The sequence below is a fragment of the Eptatretus burgeri genome, chromosome 17 (genome assembly GCF_056783735.1).
Source record: "Eptatretus burgeri isolate ZD-2024b chromosome 17, Ebu_testis_v1, whole genome shotgun sequence".
Classification (NCBI taxonomy): domain Eukaryota; kingdom Metazoa; phylum Chordata; class Myxini; order Myxiniformes; family Myxinidae; genus Eptatretus; species Eptatretus burgeri.
The window spans coordinates 49,411,318-49,428,422 of NC_140977.1; the positions used below are offsets into that span (position 1 = coordinate 49,411,318).

General features: G+C 41.8%; 1 protein-coding gene across 6 annotated transcripts in view; it reads left to right on the plus strand.

Annotated features, from left to right (window-relative positions):
• Positions 1–17,105, plus strand: part of LOC147010053 (uncharacterized) — a 301,523-nt gene that overhangs the window by 6,582 nt on the left and 277,836 nt on the right. For all 6 annotated transcript variants that reach the window (XM_085863070.1, XM_085863067.1, XM_085863073.1 and 3 more), the window contains exons 2-4: positions 4,689–4,745; positions 10,903–10,959; positions 16,373–16,480. In XM_085863070.1, coding sequence (XP_085719196.1) covers positions 4,689–4,745; positions 10,903–10,959; positions 16,373–16,480 — 222 coding nt within the window. The remainder of the gene's footprint in view (positions 1–4,688; positions 4,746–10,902; positions 10,960–16,372; positions 16,481–17,105) is intronic.

Consider the following 17,105-nt stretch of genomic DNA (forward strand, 5'->3'; position numbering starts at 1 on the left):
CTTTTTGGACGAGTTGATCAGAAAGTTCTCCAAATCTTTCATTGTGTAGAGGCACACCCATTTCTCTCAGGTACTTTTCCAAATATTTTTTGCTTATTTTACAAGCTTTGTGAGCCATTTTAGGTATCAATCCTTATCTAGCACACACGATATGTACGTTCCCTGCCCTGATGACCGTTGTTGCGAGGGGTATCTGCCCATGTTCGCTGCGCATTCTTCGGCTTTCTTGCTTGATTATTAAAAAAAACCTTAAACTTAAGTTGATAACACCAACATTATCAACTGCATCATGTTTTTCCTTCTTCCTCTTTGGTTTATACCTTAGTTTCTTCCTCTTCACTTTCTCTTTTAAATCCTTTCCCCAACATCAATGGCATTGAAGACCTTTTCGAAAATGAGTGTTTTTATTATTAGTTGTTATTGTTAGAATTTACAGATGGATAAATAACTATCACTGACTTTAAATTTAGGTTTTCTCAAGTTTGGCTGCAATTCAAATTCCAATTTTATAAATGTTTTTTGATGGTTTTGGACTTGTTGAGGAATGAGCTGTATTCTTGTAATCATCTAAAATATCTTGAAGATAAGATACCCATTTTTGATGACCGAGTTGAGTAAATTTGTTTTTATATACAGCCTCACTTTCGAAGCGTGATTAAAACCCTCAATGCCGATGGCTTTTGAAACGCGCGATGGCGACTGTGCTTCATTAAAAGTGCTGTATAGCGTAATAAGATTATCTCAAAATAAATTTTACATGTTCTCTTCTAATACTCTGTTCCCTCGTCAGTCCATAATTTCCTCAGTTTCTGTTTGCTTTTATTAAATATCTGATTGATAGCTAATGTTAGAGCTGTACCTTTTTAATGTATTTTTCAAAAGAACAACGTCCGCATATCTCGACCTTCAATCGATAACGGTTAAGGCATACTCGTACCCCCTTTCATTATTTAGTTCAATCACTATGTTTTCCAGTGTATAAACCGTACTTTTTTATTGGCAACAAAGGAAAAAGTTGGGAGTGCAGTCAATACATGGGTATAGAAAAAATAATCAGTCTTAAAAACGATCAATGCTGAATTTCAATTATATTCCAAATGAATACTTTTTAGCAGTTGGAACTGCTGTAAAGCTTAATTCCGCTGCTTAAATTTTGAAAATCGGTTCAGGTTAAGAATTTATGCAGCGTTTTATTAACCGTGTGCAGAAATTAAATATACAGGTAGTTACACTCGGAGACACCCGGAGTTTAGTTGCGTGGCATATATGGAATCATTAACACCATTATCTGGTGAAAACACCATTAAACACAAAAGAAGAAGAAAAACACCTGGTCCAACATCAAAATAAGAATTATTCACAATAGTGAGAGTCTAATAATGGAGCACCCACCTCAAATAAGCTTGCATGCAATATTGCATGCATCCGACAACAGGCTGGGGGTGGTCACGTGACCCTCAAGAAGAGCTGCTTTGTGCTTCACGAGTGCCTCGGCTTACGTCACCAGATTATGCCACGTACCATCCATTCTATCTATCAAGATGTCAAGGTGCCCATTCACTATAGTGGTCAAACTCTCTGCCGGTCTGCAGAAGAGTTTGGGAACCGGGAAGCTGGGAGGCAATTCGGCATGGATGAGTCCGTCATCCGGTGTTTGAGAACAAGCAAGGCAATGATAGAGAAGATGCCAAGGAAGAAGAAGGCACTGAGGAGAATGTCAGCGAAGTGGCTGCAGCTCAAGGAGCGTCTCATCGCTTGGGTTTGGGAGAAGAGAGCAGAGGGTTACACCATCTCAACACTTGCTTTCAGGCTGAAGGCGAGGAGCTTAACTAACAAGGATGATATTGGGGACTTCACGGCCAGCCCGTCGTGGACCTACAGTTCATGGCATGCCATCAACTGTCGGTCTGACTCCGCACACACCTCCTAACATCTACCTGATGATATGGTGGATAAGACGATGCGCTGCCAGTCTGACATCCTCAAGCTTCACCGAGAGTATGAATATCCCCTCAGCAGGATCGGGAATGCCAAACAGACCCCCCTTACCTTCGACATACCTTCCCTTCGACATCACAGTGAAGGAGGAGCGCATTGTGACGATTAACACTACTGGTCACGAGAAGGAACGATTCACCGTCATGCTCACCTGCACCGCAGATGGTGGCAAGCTTCTCCTTATGTCGTGTTCAAGAGGAGGATACAGTCCAAAAACAGGTTCCAGCCGGCATCATTGTTCGTGCGCAGCAAAAGGGGTGGATAGACGAGGGACTGGTCTAGGACTGGGTACGCACGATCTGGAGTTGGAGGCCGGATGGCGGTATCTCCCAACGACGGAGCATGCTAGTCCTGGATGCGTTCAGTTGTCACAAGACAGGCAACACCAAAGCGCTGCTCTGTCTCACCAACACCGATCTTGTCACCTTCCCAGGCGGGATGACATTGCTACTGCAGCCCCTCCATGTGTCCATCAACAAACTAGTCAAGGACGGCTACGTCGCTGCTAGTCCGACAGGATAATGAATGGGGAGAAGACCTACACCAAGAGCGGGAGGATGAGAAAGGTCGACCTTCCGATGATCTGTGGCTGGATCGTCAAGGTGTGGAAGGAGACGCTGTCGGACATCATCAAGCGAGCATTTGTGAAATGCTGCATCTCCAACAACATGGATGGCACAGAGGACATCATTTGGGAGGAGGAGGCTGCAAATGATGGTGACAGCGACGGGGATTTGCACTACCCTGATTCGGACAAGGAGTTGCGTGCCATGTTCGACGAGGAAAGCATTGACTGGGTTTGATGAAGCTTTTCAGCAAAATCTGAAGAAATCCTAAACGACCCTTTTCAGGGCGACAAATGCACAATAAATATGTATGATGCTGGTATGAATCCCTTTTCTTCCTTTTCCTCATGACCAAAAAAATCGTCTTTATAATTTAAAAAAAATAAGAAAGAAATAAAAACTACTTTGTATCCTCTCAGGTCAGGTATGGGAGCATGCGCCAGAGCAGCGTGTTGCTGTGTCCACTTTGTGCCGGTACTCCAGGGGCCTCCGTCTGGCCATCCCCCAGGCAGATGCCTGGCCCATCCCCATCTCCTTGAGATGCCGATCAACCTGCTGCAACAACGAGGGATGTGGTCGGCCCATTGGCCTCCACCACTCAGGAGACTCCCTCGCTGAGAGAATCTGGTGAGCAGAATCAGCGTCAAGAAGACGAGCCACATGTCCATACAGCCGCAGCCGATGCTCACAGACTATGCAGGTAACAAATCTCATTTGAGTCTCCCTCAGCAACCGCTTGTTGGACACGGTCCAACCAGCGATAGCCGAGGATTCTCCGAAGAGACCTGGTACCAAAGGAATTAAGTCTCCATCTCACATCCCTGGTCAGAGTCCAAGTCTCACATCCATAGAGCAAGACTGGAAGCACCAAGGACCTGAAGACTCAGGTTTTCATCCTCCTGCAAAGGTACCGGCAGCGCCACACCCCATGATCCAATTAATCCATGATTCCTCAGGCCCGACCGAGATGTTTATTGACCGATGGCTCACAGCCATCAGAGACATGAATATCACTGCCAAGGTAAGTGAATCTCTTTGTGACCTCAACATACTCACCACAAACGGGTACAGACAACATAGCAGAATCCAAGATGTCATTGAAAGCCTCTATCTTAGTTTTGACACAGGAAACCTGTAATCCCAGCTGCTCTGACTTCTCATTCAGCCCCTCGAGGGCCCCAGAAGGATATCCAAGGTCTCCGCAAAGATGACTGGATCTGATCTTGAAAAAAAATGACTTGCATATTATGTAAGTCATCATTCCTTATCTCTGTGCCAAGTTTAAACAATATCGGTATATACAACTCTGAGAAACGGGTGAGGACGTGTTCAATACTGGTTTTTTGTGGGTGGGGGGGGGGTTATAACAACTAAAATGGCCTAAATGATGTACAACTAAAAAAAAAAATGCATATGTATACTATCATTTGCTGTCTTTGTGCCAAGTATGAATGCAATTGGTTTATACAAGTCCTAGATATGGTTGCAGAGGCACGTACGCACGCACACACATGAAAATCGAGCCCAAATCCATAAGCCCCCGTTTCTGACGAAGTCCAACGGGGGCTAATAAAGTTTCTGCAATTATTTGAATAAAACTGATGAATACTATCAACACACATAAAATATCTGGAGGAAGTTGAACATCAAAAAATTTGGGTGAATTATCACGACTTGTATCTCAAGACTGATTTGTTGTTCGCAGACATTTTTGAAGTCTTTTGAGAGGTCTGCCTGAATATGGATTTGTATGGGTTAAACCAGCTCATTATGATACAACTCCTGGATTAGCTTGGATTGCTATGCGAAGGATGACTAATGTTTCTCTTGAATTTATTACGGATCTGGATATGTTGTTGATGATAAAGCCAAAAGAGGTGGGATTCCTCTAGTCTGTTCAAAGCGTTATTGTAAAGCAAATAACAAATGTCTCCCAGATGTACCCCTCAAAAGATTGTTCTTATGTATTATGACGCTAACAATCTATACGGATTGGCGATGTCTCAAGTGTAACCACACGGAGATTTAAAATGAGTAAAAGAGAAACATTATGAAAGAGTTCTAAAAAACCACTTCTCAAAAAGAACTTTGTGCTTTGTTTCAAGCAGGTTTTGTTTCCTACAGATCCAATTGTGGTGGTGAAGGTGGAACCTGAACCTACACATGGTTCTCCCTCACAAGGTTAGAATCCAAAATAACATGGTACAAGTTGTGTTAAACGTAATTTTATTGTGATGGATTAAAAAAAAAAAGTATTTACATGTTTGCTTGTTTTTTGTCTCTCTTGCCCTTGCTTTCCACTAAATTTCAAACATTCAGAAAGTATACACTGACATGCAGTGGTTCCTCTCAATAGACACGTGCATGTTTTACTCAGAATGCAAAGTAGTAACTGTGCAGCAATGCAGCCACCTTCACCCGGTATACTTGTGCAGTAGTAACTGAAACTTTTGCAGCCGAGATACCAGCAGGACAGATCTGCTTCACCTTCAACTTTGATTGGTAATTTGCTGCCTGAGGTTCACAACATTTCCCTTACACTGGGCCTTCCCATATCAACTCTGGATCATGCGTTCAACATATGGAGGAGAATACATCACGTCAGGATTGAAAATGAGATGGTGTGCAAAATTATTCACAGTTGTAGCCAAAAGATCCTTTAAACAAGGAATGGTGCAAAACAGTAAACCCTCAAATATCCCAGGTTCGAATATCGCGGGTTTCGACCAATCGCGGGTAACCTATTGCATTCAGATTTAGTTATCACGGGATTTATCACGTTCATTTAGTTATCACGGGAGTTATCAATTTCAGCCAATTGCGGTTTTTGAGCTGAGATGAGCTATCGTTTGTGTCTGCATGGACAATTATCTCTCATTATGAGCCTTTTGGTGTTTCTTGAATACCTTTTTTTTTTAATGAAGCAAAATGTAAAAAACGATGGTCAAAAATTAGATGTGCCAAAAGGCAGAGAAAGATTATAATGTGGAAAAAAAATCGAGTTGTTAAATCTGTTGACAAGAGGTGAAAGTGCGACATCCGTGGGCCGCCATTACGGGATCGATTAATTGACCATGATGCTGCGAAAAACTGGCCACTGTGGCTCATGGCACTAATTGAGGCCGAGGCGAAGGGATTTATGCCGGAGTAAGTTTTTAACGCCAACCAGATGGGATTATTCTGGAAGAGGATGCCATCCGATACTTTCCTCTCCAAGCTGGAAAGGTCTGCTTTGGGGTTCAAGGTAAGGTGGTAAAGGATCATCTTACCCTCCTACGATTTGGCAATGCTGCAGGTGACTTCGGCGTAAAGCTAATGCTACTCATCCAATCGCTGAATCCCGCTCCCCCTTCCCCACTCCCACTCCTCCCTGCTGCCCCTTTCCCCCTCTCCGCTCCCCACTCCTCGAGCATCATCATCATCATCATCATCATCATCATCCTGAGCAAAGTCTTGTGGTTTATATTTTGGCAGAGTAGCTAATATTCTTCCCTTGACCCACATCACTGTTTTGTAAAAATCACCTTGTTGTTTTGGAATAAATGAAAAAGGGGGTTTTGGGTGTGCATGCGTGTGTGCGTGCGTGCATGCGTGCGCGCCTGTCTGTATCTGTCCTGGCCCAGAATTTTTTTTTTACCATTTGAGCTTTTGTCTTCAAATTTTAAACAAAGCTTTTAATGAGAATACGGAGAAGACAAATTGATAATTTGGTTAAAATGGCAAAAGGACAAAGGTACCATTTATCATACAGAAGAAGAAGAATAAGAAGAAGTCTGAATACAAAGTGGACAGGCTTTGCATTTTCAGATGCTTTCTAGTTTTACTCTGTTTTTATTGTATTTACTTGTTTATTTCAATGTTAACATGCTTTTTGTATATGTATATATATATATATATATATATATATATATATATATATATATATATATATATATATATATATATATATATATATATATATATATATATTCTACCAGTCAAAAGTTTTAGAGCACCCCCATTTTTCCAGTTTTTACTGAAATTTAAGCAGTTTACTGTTTCAATGTACACTGAAATTAAAGCATAGAAAAATAAACAATTGCAGATAAAAAAGAAATCATGGAATCGTTTTGTTGAATAAAATTTAATCTAAATTTTTGACTCGTCAAAGTAGCCACCTTTTCCAGATATAATAGCGGAACATACTCGTGGTATTCTTTCAACAATGAACATCAAATATCGTTCAGAAAGTTCTTCCCAATACTGTTGCAGAAGTTCCCACAAATGTGTTGCACTTGTAGGTTGCTTTGCTTTCACCTTTCTCTCCAGTTCATCCCAAACCAGCTCAATGGGGTTTAAGTCTGGAGACTGTGCTGGCCATTCCATGATTTGAAGCCTACCATCTTGTTCTTTTCTTCTAAGGTAGTTCTGACATAGCCAGGAGGTACGTTTTGAGTCATTATCTTGCTGCAGGATGAACCCCTGACCAACGAGGTGTAGACCAGAGGGTATTGCATGGCACTGCAAAATGCTGTGGTAGCTCTTTTGGTTCAGGCTGCCAGTCACTCTGTGCAAGTCGCTGACTGGATCCAGCAAAAGAGCCCCAGATCATCACACTTCCTCCTCCATGTTTGACAGTTGGTGTCACACACTGAGGAACCATCCTTTCGCCTAGTCGATGGCGTACAAAAACCCTGCGTGATGAACCAAAGATTTCAAACTTTGATTCATCGGTCCAGAAGACCTTCCAGTTTTCAGTAGTCCACTGGCGGTGCTTCATGGCCCAGGCAAGCCTCTTTTTCTTATTTTACCATCTTAGCAATGGCTTTCTTCCTGCCACTCGACCTGTCAAACCTGCAGCTCGAAGTCTTCTCTTCACAGTTGAAACTGAGACTTCCTTACTTCGACCAGTGTTAAGCTGTGATTGAAGCCACTGTCCTGTGAGCCGCCTATCACGCAAGCTGTTGACCTCAGAAACTTGTCTTCTGATTGTGTTGTGGCTTTGGGTCTGCCAGACCTCTTCCTGTCAGAGTTTCCTCCAGTTTCCAAGTGCCTTTTGATGGTATAGGAAATTGTATTCACTGACAGCTTGGCTTCTTTGCAATTTCTCTATAGGAAAGACCTGCACTTTTAAGGATTATCATGGTCTGTCTATCTTCCTTTGTTAATTGTCTTTTTCTCGCCATTATGATTGCAATATACTACTTCCTGCAGTGCAATATTGTCCAAATAATGTTTCAGAGGGTGGAGCAACGCAGTCTATTCCAACACTGCTTTTATGCAGATGGAGGGTTTGTAACTAATCAACAAAAGTTGGAACACCTGTAGGAATTGTTTACATCAACTTTCAAGGCTTAATTTACTTCCATTGCTGCAGAACAGCTGCAGTTGCTAACCCATTACTTGTTCGCTGAAAAGGGCCTTTTTTTAAACAACTCTGAAATTTACATTATTTTTCAGTTTTTGGTAACCTAAACCTTTTTTTTAACCTCCTGGCAGTTTTTCCACTTGGCTTTGTACCATTTCAGGTTATTCACTGGACTTGAACTGTTTAAATTTCAGTAAAAACTGGAAAATGGGGTTATTCTAAAACTTTTGACCGGTAATGTATAAATATATACAGTACATATATAATCGATGATTGAAGCCTGGTGTTGGCGCAGTGGTAAGGGCAGTGGCTTGGGACCCAAGAGGTCCTGAGTTCAAGCCCCGTTGGGACACTGAATTAATATATGTATGTATATGTATATATATATATATATATATATATATGTGTATATATATAATGTGTGTATATATATATATATATATATATATATATATATATATATATATATATATATATATATATATATATATATATATATATATAAACCAAGTCGAAAACACCAGGGGGTTGACTCAGCCTGCCATCCTTCCGAGGTCGGCGAAATGAGCACCAGTTGTACTGGGCCCGGTGTATGCCCCGGTTAGAATAGGTGTACCATATCCCTGTGTGTCGTAAGAGGCGACCAGGGTTGCGTCAGGAAGGGCATCCGGCGTAAAAACCTATGCCAAATCATTATGCGGACAACAAAACGATAGAGCGAAATGGAGACAGTTGGTCCGCTGTGGCGACCCCTAACGGAAGCAAGCCGAAAGAGGAAGAAGAAGAAGAAGATATATAATCGATGACATGTTTATTTCAATTGTGATGTGTATATTTCTGGCTGCCGCTGACCTTGCTCTATATCTTCTCGAAGCCGAGAAACCGAAACCTCCTTTTCCCATAGGCCCTTGGTTTTAGCTATCTCGGCATTTTCCAGGAAGGTAACCCCCACGACATTTGAGGGTTTACATCTGTTATCGATTTTTGCCATCATGGTGCTGATCATGGGATCTTGACGGTCCTTGCCACCCACAAATTTGAAATTGAATAAATTGCTCCAAATTAATCCCCAGGCAAATAGCCTTTTGTCTCTGTCACAATTATTCTTTATATGTGATTGTTGGGCAGTCGATTGTTCAGTGCATGTTTATTTATGATTAATATGGAGCAAATTGTTACCCTCGCCGAAGGAGAGGATATTGCATTTGGGTCTGTCTGTCTGTCTGTCTGTCTGTTTGTTTGTCCGCACAGAACTTTCGTGTTTTTGTCCGCAACCGCTTGGCGGATTGAGACGAAATTTTCACCAAGCTGTAAGTGCGACTACTCATGTAAAATGTTTTTTTTAATGATAATTATGACATCATAGGTCACGTGGTGTGACAGCTATGGGGGAAAAATGGAAAACTTTGGACTTCTATCTCTGAAACCGCACCAAGGAAAAAATTTAAACACAGCAATTTTTAATGACATCGTAGGTGCCTTTGTTATGGCATCATTATTGCATATGTAGAATGTTACATCTGATCAGTATGAAAATTTTTGAGGGTCATCTAGGGATAAAATGGTCCACAAAAAAACAAATATCGACAACGTCATCAGTCACATGATTTGGCAGCCATTTTTTTTTTTTAAACCTTCAACAATCTTATTCTCTGAAGTGGCTGAACAGATCGAGGTGAAACTTTACACATGACCGCCTACCCATGAGGAACAAAAGATTCACACACATGACGTCATTGGTCACATGGTTTGGCAGCCATATTGGATTTACCCCAAAAAACCGATAAAAATCTTCTCGAGAACAGCCTGACAGATCAAGGGGAAACTTCACACAAATGTTCCCCAAGCCTTGGGTATACAATTTTGTTGGGCATACAAGGAGTAATTGATAGGTCACATCGTTTGGCAGCCATATTGCATTGAAGAAAATATTAAATGATGTTTTCGCTGAACCACATAATCAATCGACATTAAACTTCACAATTAGGATCGAGTAGTGATGGGGAATACATGTTTTATATTTCAATTTGATCGGATGCATGATTTGGCAGCCAGAATTATTCAATTTTTTTTTGATCTGGGTTGTTTTTGATTTTTTTTCTTATTTTATTTTATTTTTTTGAATAAGGCTCACTTGGCTGTGCCTGGATGGGGTTGAGGCTACAGGAGTAGCAGCTGAAATGTGAATCCTTTCCAGGTTCCTCCTGATGACGTCATCTTTTTTTTTGTTTGTTCGGGTTCCCTCTGATGACTCCAATACAGGACTGTACCTATTTGGTCTTCCATTTGATTTGAATTCAATTAATTTTAATCCCATTCTGAATTCAGTTCAATAATAATGAAAAACATCATGGGTCAGGGTCAGGTGTCCAATCAAAGCGGGACGTCTTCACTACCAGCTGTTATAAAGTGGTAGTTCTAATTATGTCTCATTAATTACGCAACGTACCAGTGCACAAACACCACAAATAAATGACACAAACACCACACAAAACATGTTCTGGCGAGGGTCTGCAATCTCTGATTGCTCTTTTTTTTGTTTATTATGTATGACTAATGTTATTTGAGGTGAGATGTTGATTGCAAAAGTTGAGTTGAGTGAAAAGGAAATAAGTGGAAAGAGTGAAGTTAGATTTTATACCCTGTAGAAATGTGATTGTTCATGGAAATCCTTGCTTCTGGAAATGGGACGGTACTCGTGGCATCGAACAGTTTCTGTCTCCTTGTATATGTTGAACCGTCTCGTATTTGTGAGGGATGGGCCGTGGGGAATGTTCTTGAGTTGTCTATTTCAATGGAAATGATGAACGTGAGGAAGAGGAGTCATCTTTTACCATGCTGTGTGCTGTGCACTGTGTCGTGCCGGTGTGTTGCTGTATCCCACGTGTTTGGAATATGTCAGTGTGCTGGTTGAACATCGATTGATTTAATGAACCTTGGGTTTTGTGACAGTTTCTTGCTTTTTATTAGTCATGGTGCATGTTGTTACAGATGTTTACGGTCCTCCAGAGGTGAAACCGGAACATTTAAATGATCATTCTTCGCAAGGCAAGTCTGGAAGAACAAACATTATGTCGGACCTAAAATCAGTGAATTATTGACGATGCGTGCTAAATTTATGATAACTTAAATACTATTTAAATACATCATAGCACAGTATTTAGTACTTTATTATGTGACCAGCATGTTGTGATTTAACCCAATTGGACACGGAATGATCGAGCTCTCGACATGTGGAGCTGCTATTGCTGTTTGAGTTATTTGTTCTTATCTTGGACTAGTCCAGATTGGAACAACACCCTGCTGTATGTACGTCTGACGTCTACAAAGCATTACCAATCAAATCTTCAAGATTGTTACCACCTTGGATGTGGCATTGTTATCTGAAGAGCAGTGTGGAACATTGGCAAGACTGGGTATTCATTGAGTGATTCCTCCTTTCCAAATTTAGACTTGTGTGATGAGAGCAACCTCTTTATTATTGCTTCTAGATCTTATTTACCTTTTTTCAGATAGAAAAGCTGCGTGAAAGTGGTTCCACTTTTCAAACCGACACCTGGAAGTGACAGAAGGATGCAAAATGGCATCTTTGAGTGTTTCTTAACCAACACATAGAACACGGAGAAACTGTTCCTTTTTTTTTTCTATGTAAATCAGGTTAAGGAACAAAATGCTACTCAGAGGAAAGGATTAACTACAAACGTATTGTAATGGTCACCCTGACTGGATAACTCCAGTCCAAATTTGGCGAGTCTCTGAGTGACCACGACAGCCCCTCATCCCCAGAATTCAAGAGCTGTTACCCAACAGATTGATATCCCAGTACGAGTGAGTATCATGCCAGTCGGAAGTTATGTGGCAGATCTTACCTTTGGCCGAGCTCACCATCTCGCGTGACCGTGATCTTGTATATGCGACAATCACTATTAATCAGATCCTTTTTGCACTGCCATATGCCACTGTCGTGTGCAAGCAAGATGAGTCAAGAGACGAGTTCAATTAAAGACTTGTATTAAAAAAAAAACATGCGGTGACTGATGCCCTTGCGCTCTGTTCTTTATTTGTTGATGCTCTTTGGTGGAGTGGCTGTGAGGTCTGCGCCGACGATCATCCCCCCGACCCTCCACCCCCAGGGCACTGAGATGTTTGGCTGCTCCCCGCTCACTTCCCTCATTCACACTGGCACATCCCGCATAGCATGGCTTGGCGCAACAACTGTGTAGCACAACATCCCAAGTCTCTGGCGCCCACTGCCACTGAGAGCACTGCAAACCCTGAGTGAGCGCCACCACAAGGAGAAGACTGTCAGATGTCGACGACGACGATGACGGATGAGGTCCCAGACAGAAGGCAGAGGCAGACAGACGATGATGTGGAGTGCGCGATTATATGGCCTTTCATCCATCCTCTCCCCCACTCACATGTATCTCCACCTATTTTTCTCCACTGATCCACATATTTGCATGCTGCTCAGTTCCCATTGGCGTGTGGCTCAAGGGGTGCACATCGTTGCTGGCCGAGCATAATTGGCTGCGGTGCAACAAGTCCTTTTTACACTAATTTGTTCTGGGCTCTAGGGGCGTATATGCTTCTTGATCCCCGGTTCTATCTCAGTGTTACAGTGGCAAATCAGCTCGTTTGAACCAGTTTGAGGATAGAGAGGGGATGGAAGGGAGTTGGGGAGAGAGAGGGGGGGAGGGAAGGGAGTTCAAGAGAGCAAGTGAGAGGAGTTGGGGGGGGGAGAGAGGGGAGGGGAAGGGAGAGTGAGGAATAGGAGGAGGAGAGCGGTGTTTCTGACAGATGTGATGCTCAGTTTAACGTCCATCCAAGAGACGGCACACACATTGATGAATCACCCTGCCTGTGAAATACTGGGATGACAGTTTATAGCTGGGTCTGGATTTGAACCCAGGCTAGACAGCTTAGAACGAGCGTGCATACCTCTCGGCTATCATGCCGTGATGTCACGATTCATCGCTTTGTGAAACACTTTTTACTCATTGTAATCATCTACAGTAATACCTCGCCATACGCTGTTTCTCTACACATTTGTTTCCATTTTACGGTCCTTATACATCATGACTCAACCTCCCTAATGCACTCACTGACTTCAGACATAACCCATTGTGTTCCACACCAACTGGTCCAGACATACTCCAGTCCATGACGCTTCCTTGACAGTCTAAGAGTTTTCATTTTATTTCACTTTTAAAGGTTAAAAAATATGTCGCTCGGTTTTATATTAAATTAATGTAATGTGAGTGAATCCGTATTTCACATGATCCAAATCACTACCTAACACGACAGTTAAACTAAATTTACATTCCACTCCAGCAGCTCAGCTCCAGGTATTCCCTTTAACCTGATATGTTGTCAGCACAGCTGATATTTGTGCATCCAGTACAGTGCAGTATAGGTCCTACGTAAACCCTGAAAAAGAAGGTGCCTTTGGATGTTTTTTTTTATTTTAACAAATAAATATTTTCGTAAACGTAACAGAAATGAGGAATGTGATAAAGAAAGTAATGAAAGTGATGTAAAGGTTTATAAACTGACACCATGTGGGCACTCACATGATAGCGTTTCCTGTTCTTCCTGCCGAACTTGTTCTGAACACGTCCAGTCCGTGTGCGTACAGTTTGCTCAACGAGTTGAAATTAAAATTTTTTGGCATTTCATTTGTGACGAAAAATTTGAAATGCCACAACCCAATGAAATTAAACGACGCATTTCCCATCAAATGAAATTGGACATTTTGAAATGTTAAAGAAAGAGCTCTGGAATGGACACAACAACATATTTAATGCACTCAAGAACATCGACGAGTCTTGGAAGAAAGTTGCGTCTGCAAACCTCAAAACGGTGTGTGGAGGAAACTCCGGTCTGATAGTGTTCCTCACTCCCAAGGGAGGATTGAAGAGGAGGCGATTCAAGATGTTATTGAAAACGTTGAAATAGACAGACAGCTGAGATTGGAGGAACTTGAGAAGGAGGATGCTGATGGATTGCTCAAATTCCATGGAGAGGAACTCTCCAATGAAGAATTGATGCACCTACGAGAGTAAATCGCTGCTGAAGTTGCATCTGGGACCGTCAAAAAGGTGCCCTCTGAAGCTTTGTCGAACAAAAGGCTTTTGAAAATCTTCCAACACATCAATGCGGCGATAGACATCATGCAAGAAGATGACCCAAATGTGGAAAGGAGCATCAATGTTACAAGGGTCTTAAGTCGGGGGATGCAGTGCTACAGGAACCTTTTATGAAGAAGAAAAAAGGCTGCGAGGCAACTCTCCCGTGATCAATTCTTCAAGAAGACTTGTCAGCCGATGGCTGAGAAGAGTCCTGATCAAGATCAGCAATCATAAGATCGACCGTACAACTCTGTTCCTTGCCAGGATTCAGATTCTGTTTCTGATTTTGATTTTTAATAATATTTTTTTCCAGTTGTAATGTGATTCGTAATTTTTTTTTTTTAATTGGGAGGCAAACCCCTAATAAATTGCACTTGTTCTTTTTCATTTTACTGCACAGTACTCCACTGTATATACTTTTATAAATCATTACAACTGCTATTTATTCATTTATAAGCACAACTTTATCTTGAGAACTCTTATTTTGGGGAAAATGCTGGTTTTTGACATCTTTCAGGAACGTATCTCCTCTTTGTAACATTATTCTTCTGGGAAAACTTGTTTCGCAACAAGCTGATTCGCGATACACTCGGTTTTTCAGGAACACATCCCAAGCGTATTACTTAATTTATTTTGCCTTCCTAACTCTCGAGATGTCCCGATGGAGAACAGTGCCACAGTATCGCGATGGATGCTTGGGGAGATTAAAGCTTGAAGAGCTCTCCAAACAAGCACTCCAACGAAACAGTTGAAGAACCTTTGAAAAACGAAACGTTTAATTTTTTTTACATGTATCTATCGATATCGAAGTGACTGTTTGTACAATGAAAGAAGATCATACAAAAAGGGGAAACATCAAAATATAATTGCACATTTTCAGCGAGTGAGCTACCTCCCAAGCGACCGCACGCATGACAATGCGAAGCCAAATGCAAGCGAGTAGGGCCTGAACCTTTTTCAAGTCAATTGATATGTTGAGTGACAGTGCGAATACATGAGTGGCCATGGCTTGGAAACTCACAACCAAGCTTGCTAAGTGGCTTATGTACTAGCAAGCACTCCAACGAAATGGTTAAGAAGTAATGGCTGGCTTGGCTTGCGATCGCCGATCGGTCAAATCAACACTATGTGCTTGGAATGTCTAGTAATGTCCGAACTGGACAAAGGAACACGTTTCTAGCAGTCGCAGTTTCTGTTAAGTTCATTTCCGGAGTTTATATTTTGAAATTTGGCTGAGATTAAAAGATTCTAGAGGTTATGGCATGTGCAGAAATGAAATTTGCCATGAACACTGGCGTCTCCAGGAGGTTATAAGCATTGCAGTGTATCCAGAGATTTGTCGGTAGATGAACAGGCATTCGATAATGTGAGTTGGGGGGGGGGGCAGCATTATCGTTAAGAAACTGACCCAGCCTGTTTCAAGTCAAGGCATTGTTGAGCAGGCCAAAATAAAATGGTGAATTAAGACCCCAGCGAGGTGACCAAGGATGAGCCTTCATAAAGGATAAAATTAAAGCTGTTCATTATCTTCAAAAGGGGTGTTCTAATTAACGCAAACACCCAATTATCACTCGTGCACTCCCTTGGAGATTCCTTGGAATGCATGCAAAGTTTCAGGCACAAGGTTTCATGGTTTTAGAGTTATGGAGGAGACACACTGACATACTCTGACATTTATTATTATAGACTAGAAAATACAATCTGTCACTTTGCTGATGGGAATATTCAAAGGGTGAGGGGAGAGGGGGGGAGGAGGGGTGAAGAAGGGGGTGGAAGAGTGAGGAAGGGTTGGGGGGGTGGGGAGATGGGGAGAGCAACGCCTCACCAAACATGGTGGGGTGGGGGGGGATGGGAGTGAGGAAGGTGGGGGAGAGACGAGGGGTGAATAGATATACAGGCTCATGGGAAAGTGGGATGAGAAAAGAATGATATGGAAGGTCAAAGAGTGGTTGTGATTTTGCAACCAGACTGTCCATGCTTTGTTACATGCTGTATTATATCAGGGCAAGTTACTGCGATTGTTCGACAGGTCGAGTTGAGCTGAATGGGACTTTAAGGTGCGGAAAGTCTTTGTGAAGTCTAAATTCATGCAGGATGTATTTTATTGAAAATTACTTCCTTGTAATCCAATGATACATGCTCGAATCACCAGGTTGAGGAGGATATGCCCTCCTTCAGGTGTATTTTAATCTTGATTTGTCTACATGCAGCATCATTGAATTGACTTTCCTGTATATAAATCATACCACAATAATCACAGATAAATGCTGAATGCGAGATGTATTCATGAATCGATGTGCTGGACAAGCCTAACATTGGATTTTGTGCAGGTGAAACGGGTCCAGTGGAAGAGAAATGTCTTCAGGGAAACTCTCTTCCATTTTCAAGCCGCGACCAAGTGAAGGAAGAGCTGGGTGAAGATTCCATCTCTGCAAATGGTGAGCATCGAGAAACTTGTGACGTACAGAATGATTCAACGATAAAGCATTTCCTACACCTCATTCCACTGCGTATGCGTGTGTGTGCGCGCCCACTCGTACTAAAAAGGTTTTTCTCTGCAACTGCTTGTCCGATCAATGCGAAACTTTAAACGTAGAGGGATGGAGAATATTTTATTGCTGACTGACGTTATTGGTCACATGGTATGGCAGGCATATTAGTTTAAAGGGAAAAATGTTTGGACATTTTCTCTGAAACCGCTCAACGAAAAAAATTGAAACTCGCCATGAGTCATAAACTCCCCATGGGGTGTATCGGGTGCTGATGATGACGACTTCATCGGTGAAGTGGTATTCCAACCATAATTGGTTGAATTAAAATCTTTATCCGAAAAATCTAAAACTTCTTATATCTGATCTATGACCGGATACGAGTTGATAATTAAATTTATGATGTTCATAACCCATTCCAAGAAACTATGTGACATAATAGGGTGCATAGATGATACAGGTATATGAGCCAGAATAGCAGTGGGCCACAATAGCAGCATGATCAGTTAACGATAGTTTATTTCTTTTTCAGTTTATTTCTTGGGCTCCAAGAGTGCCATTAAAGTGATTCTAC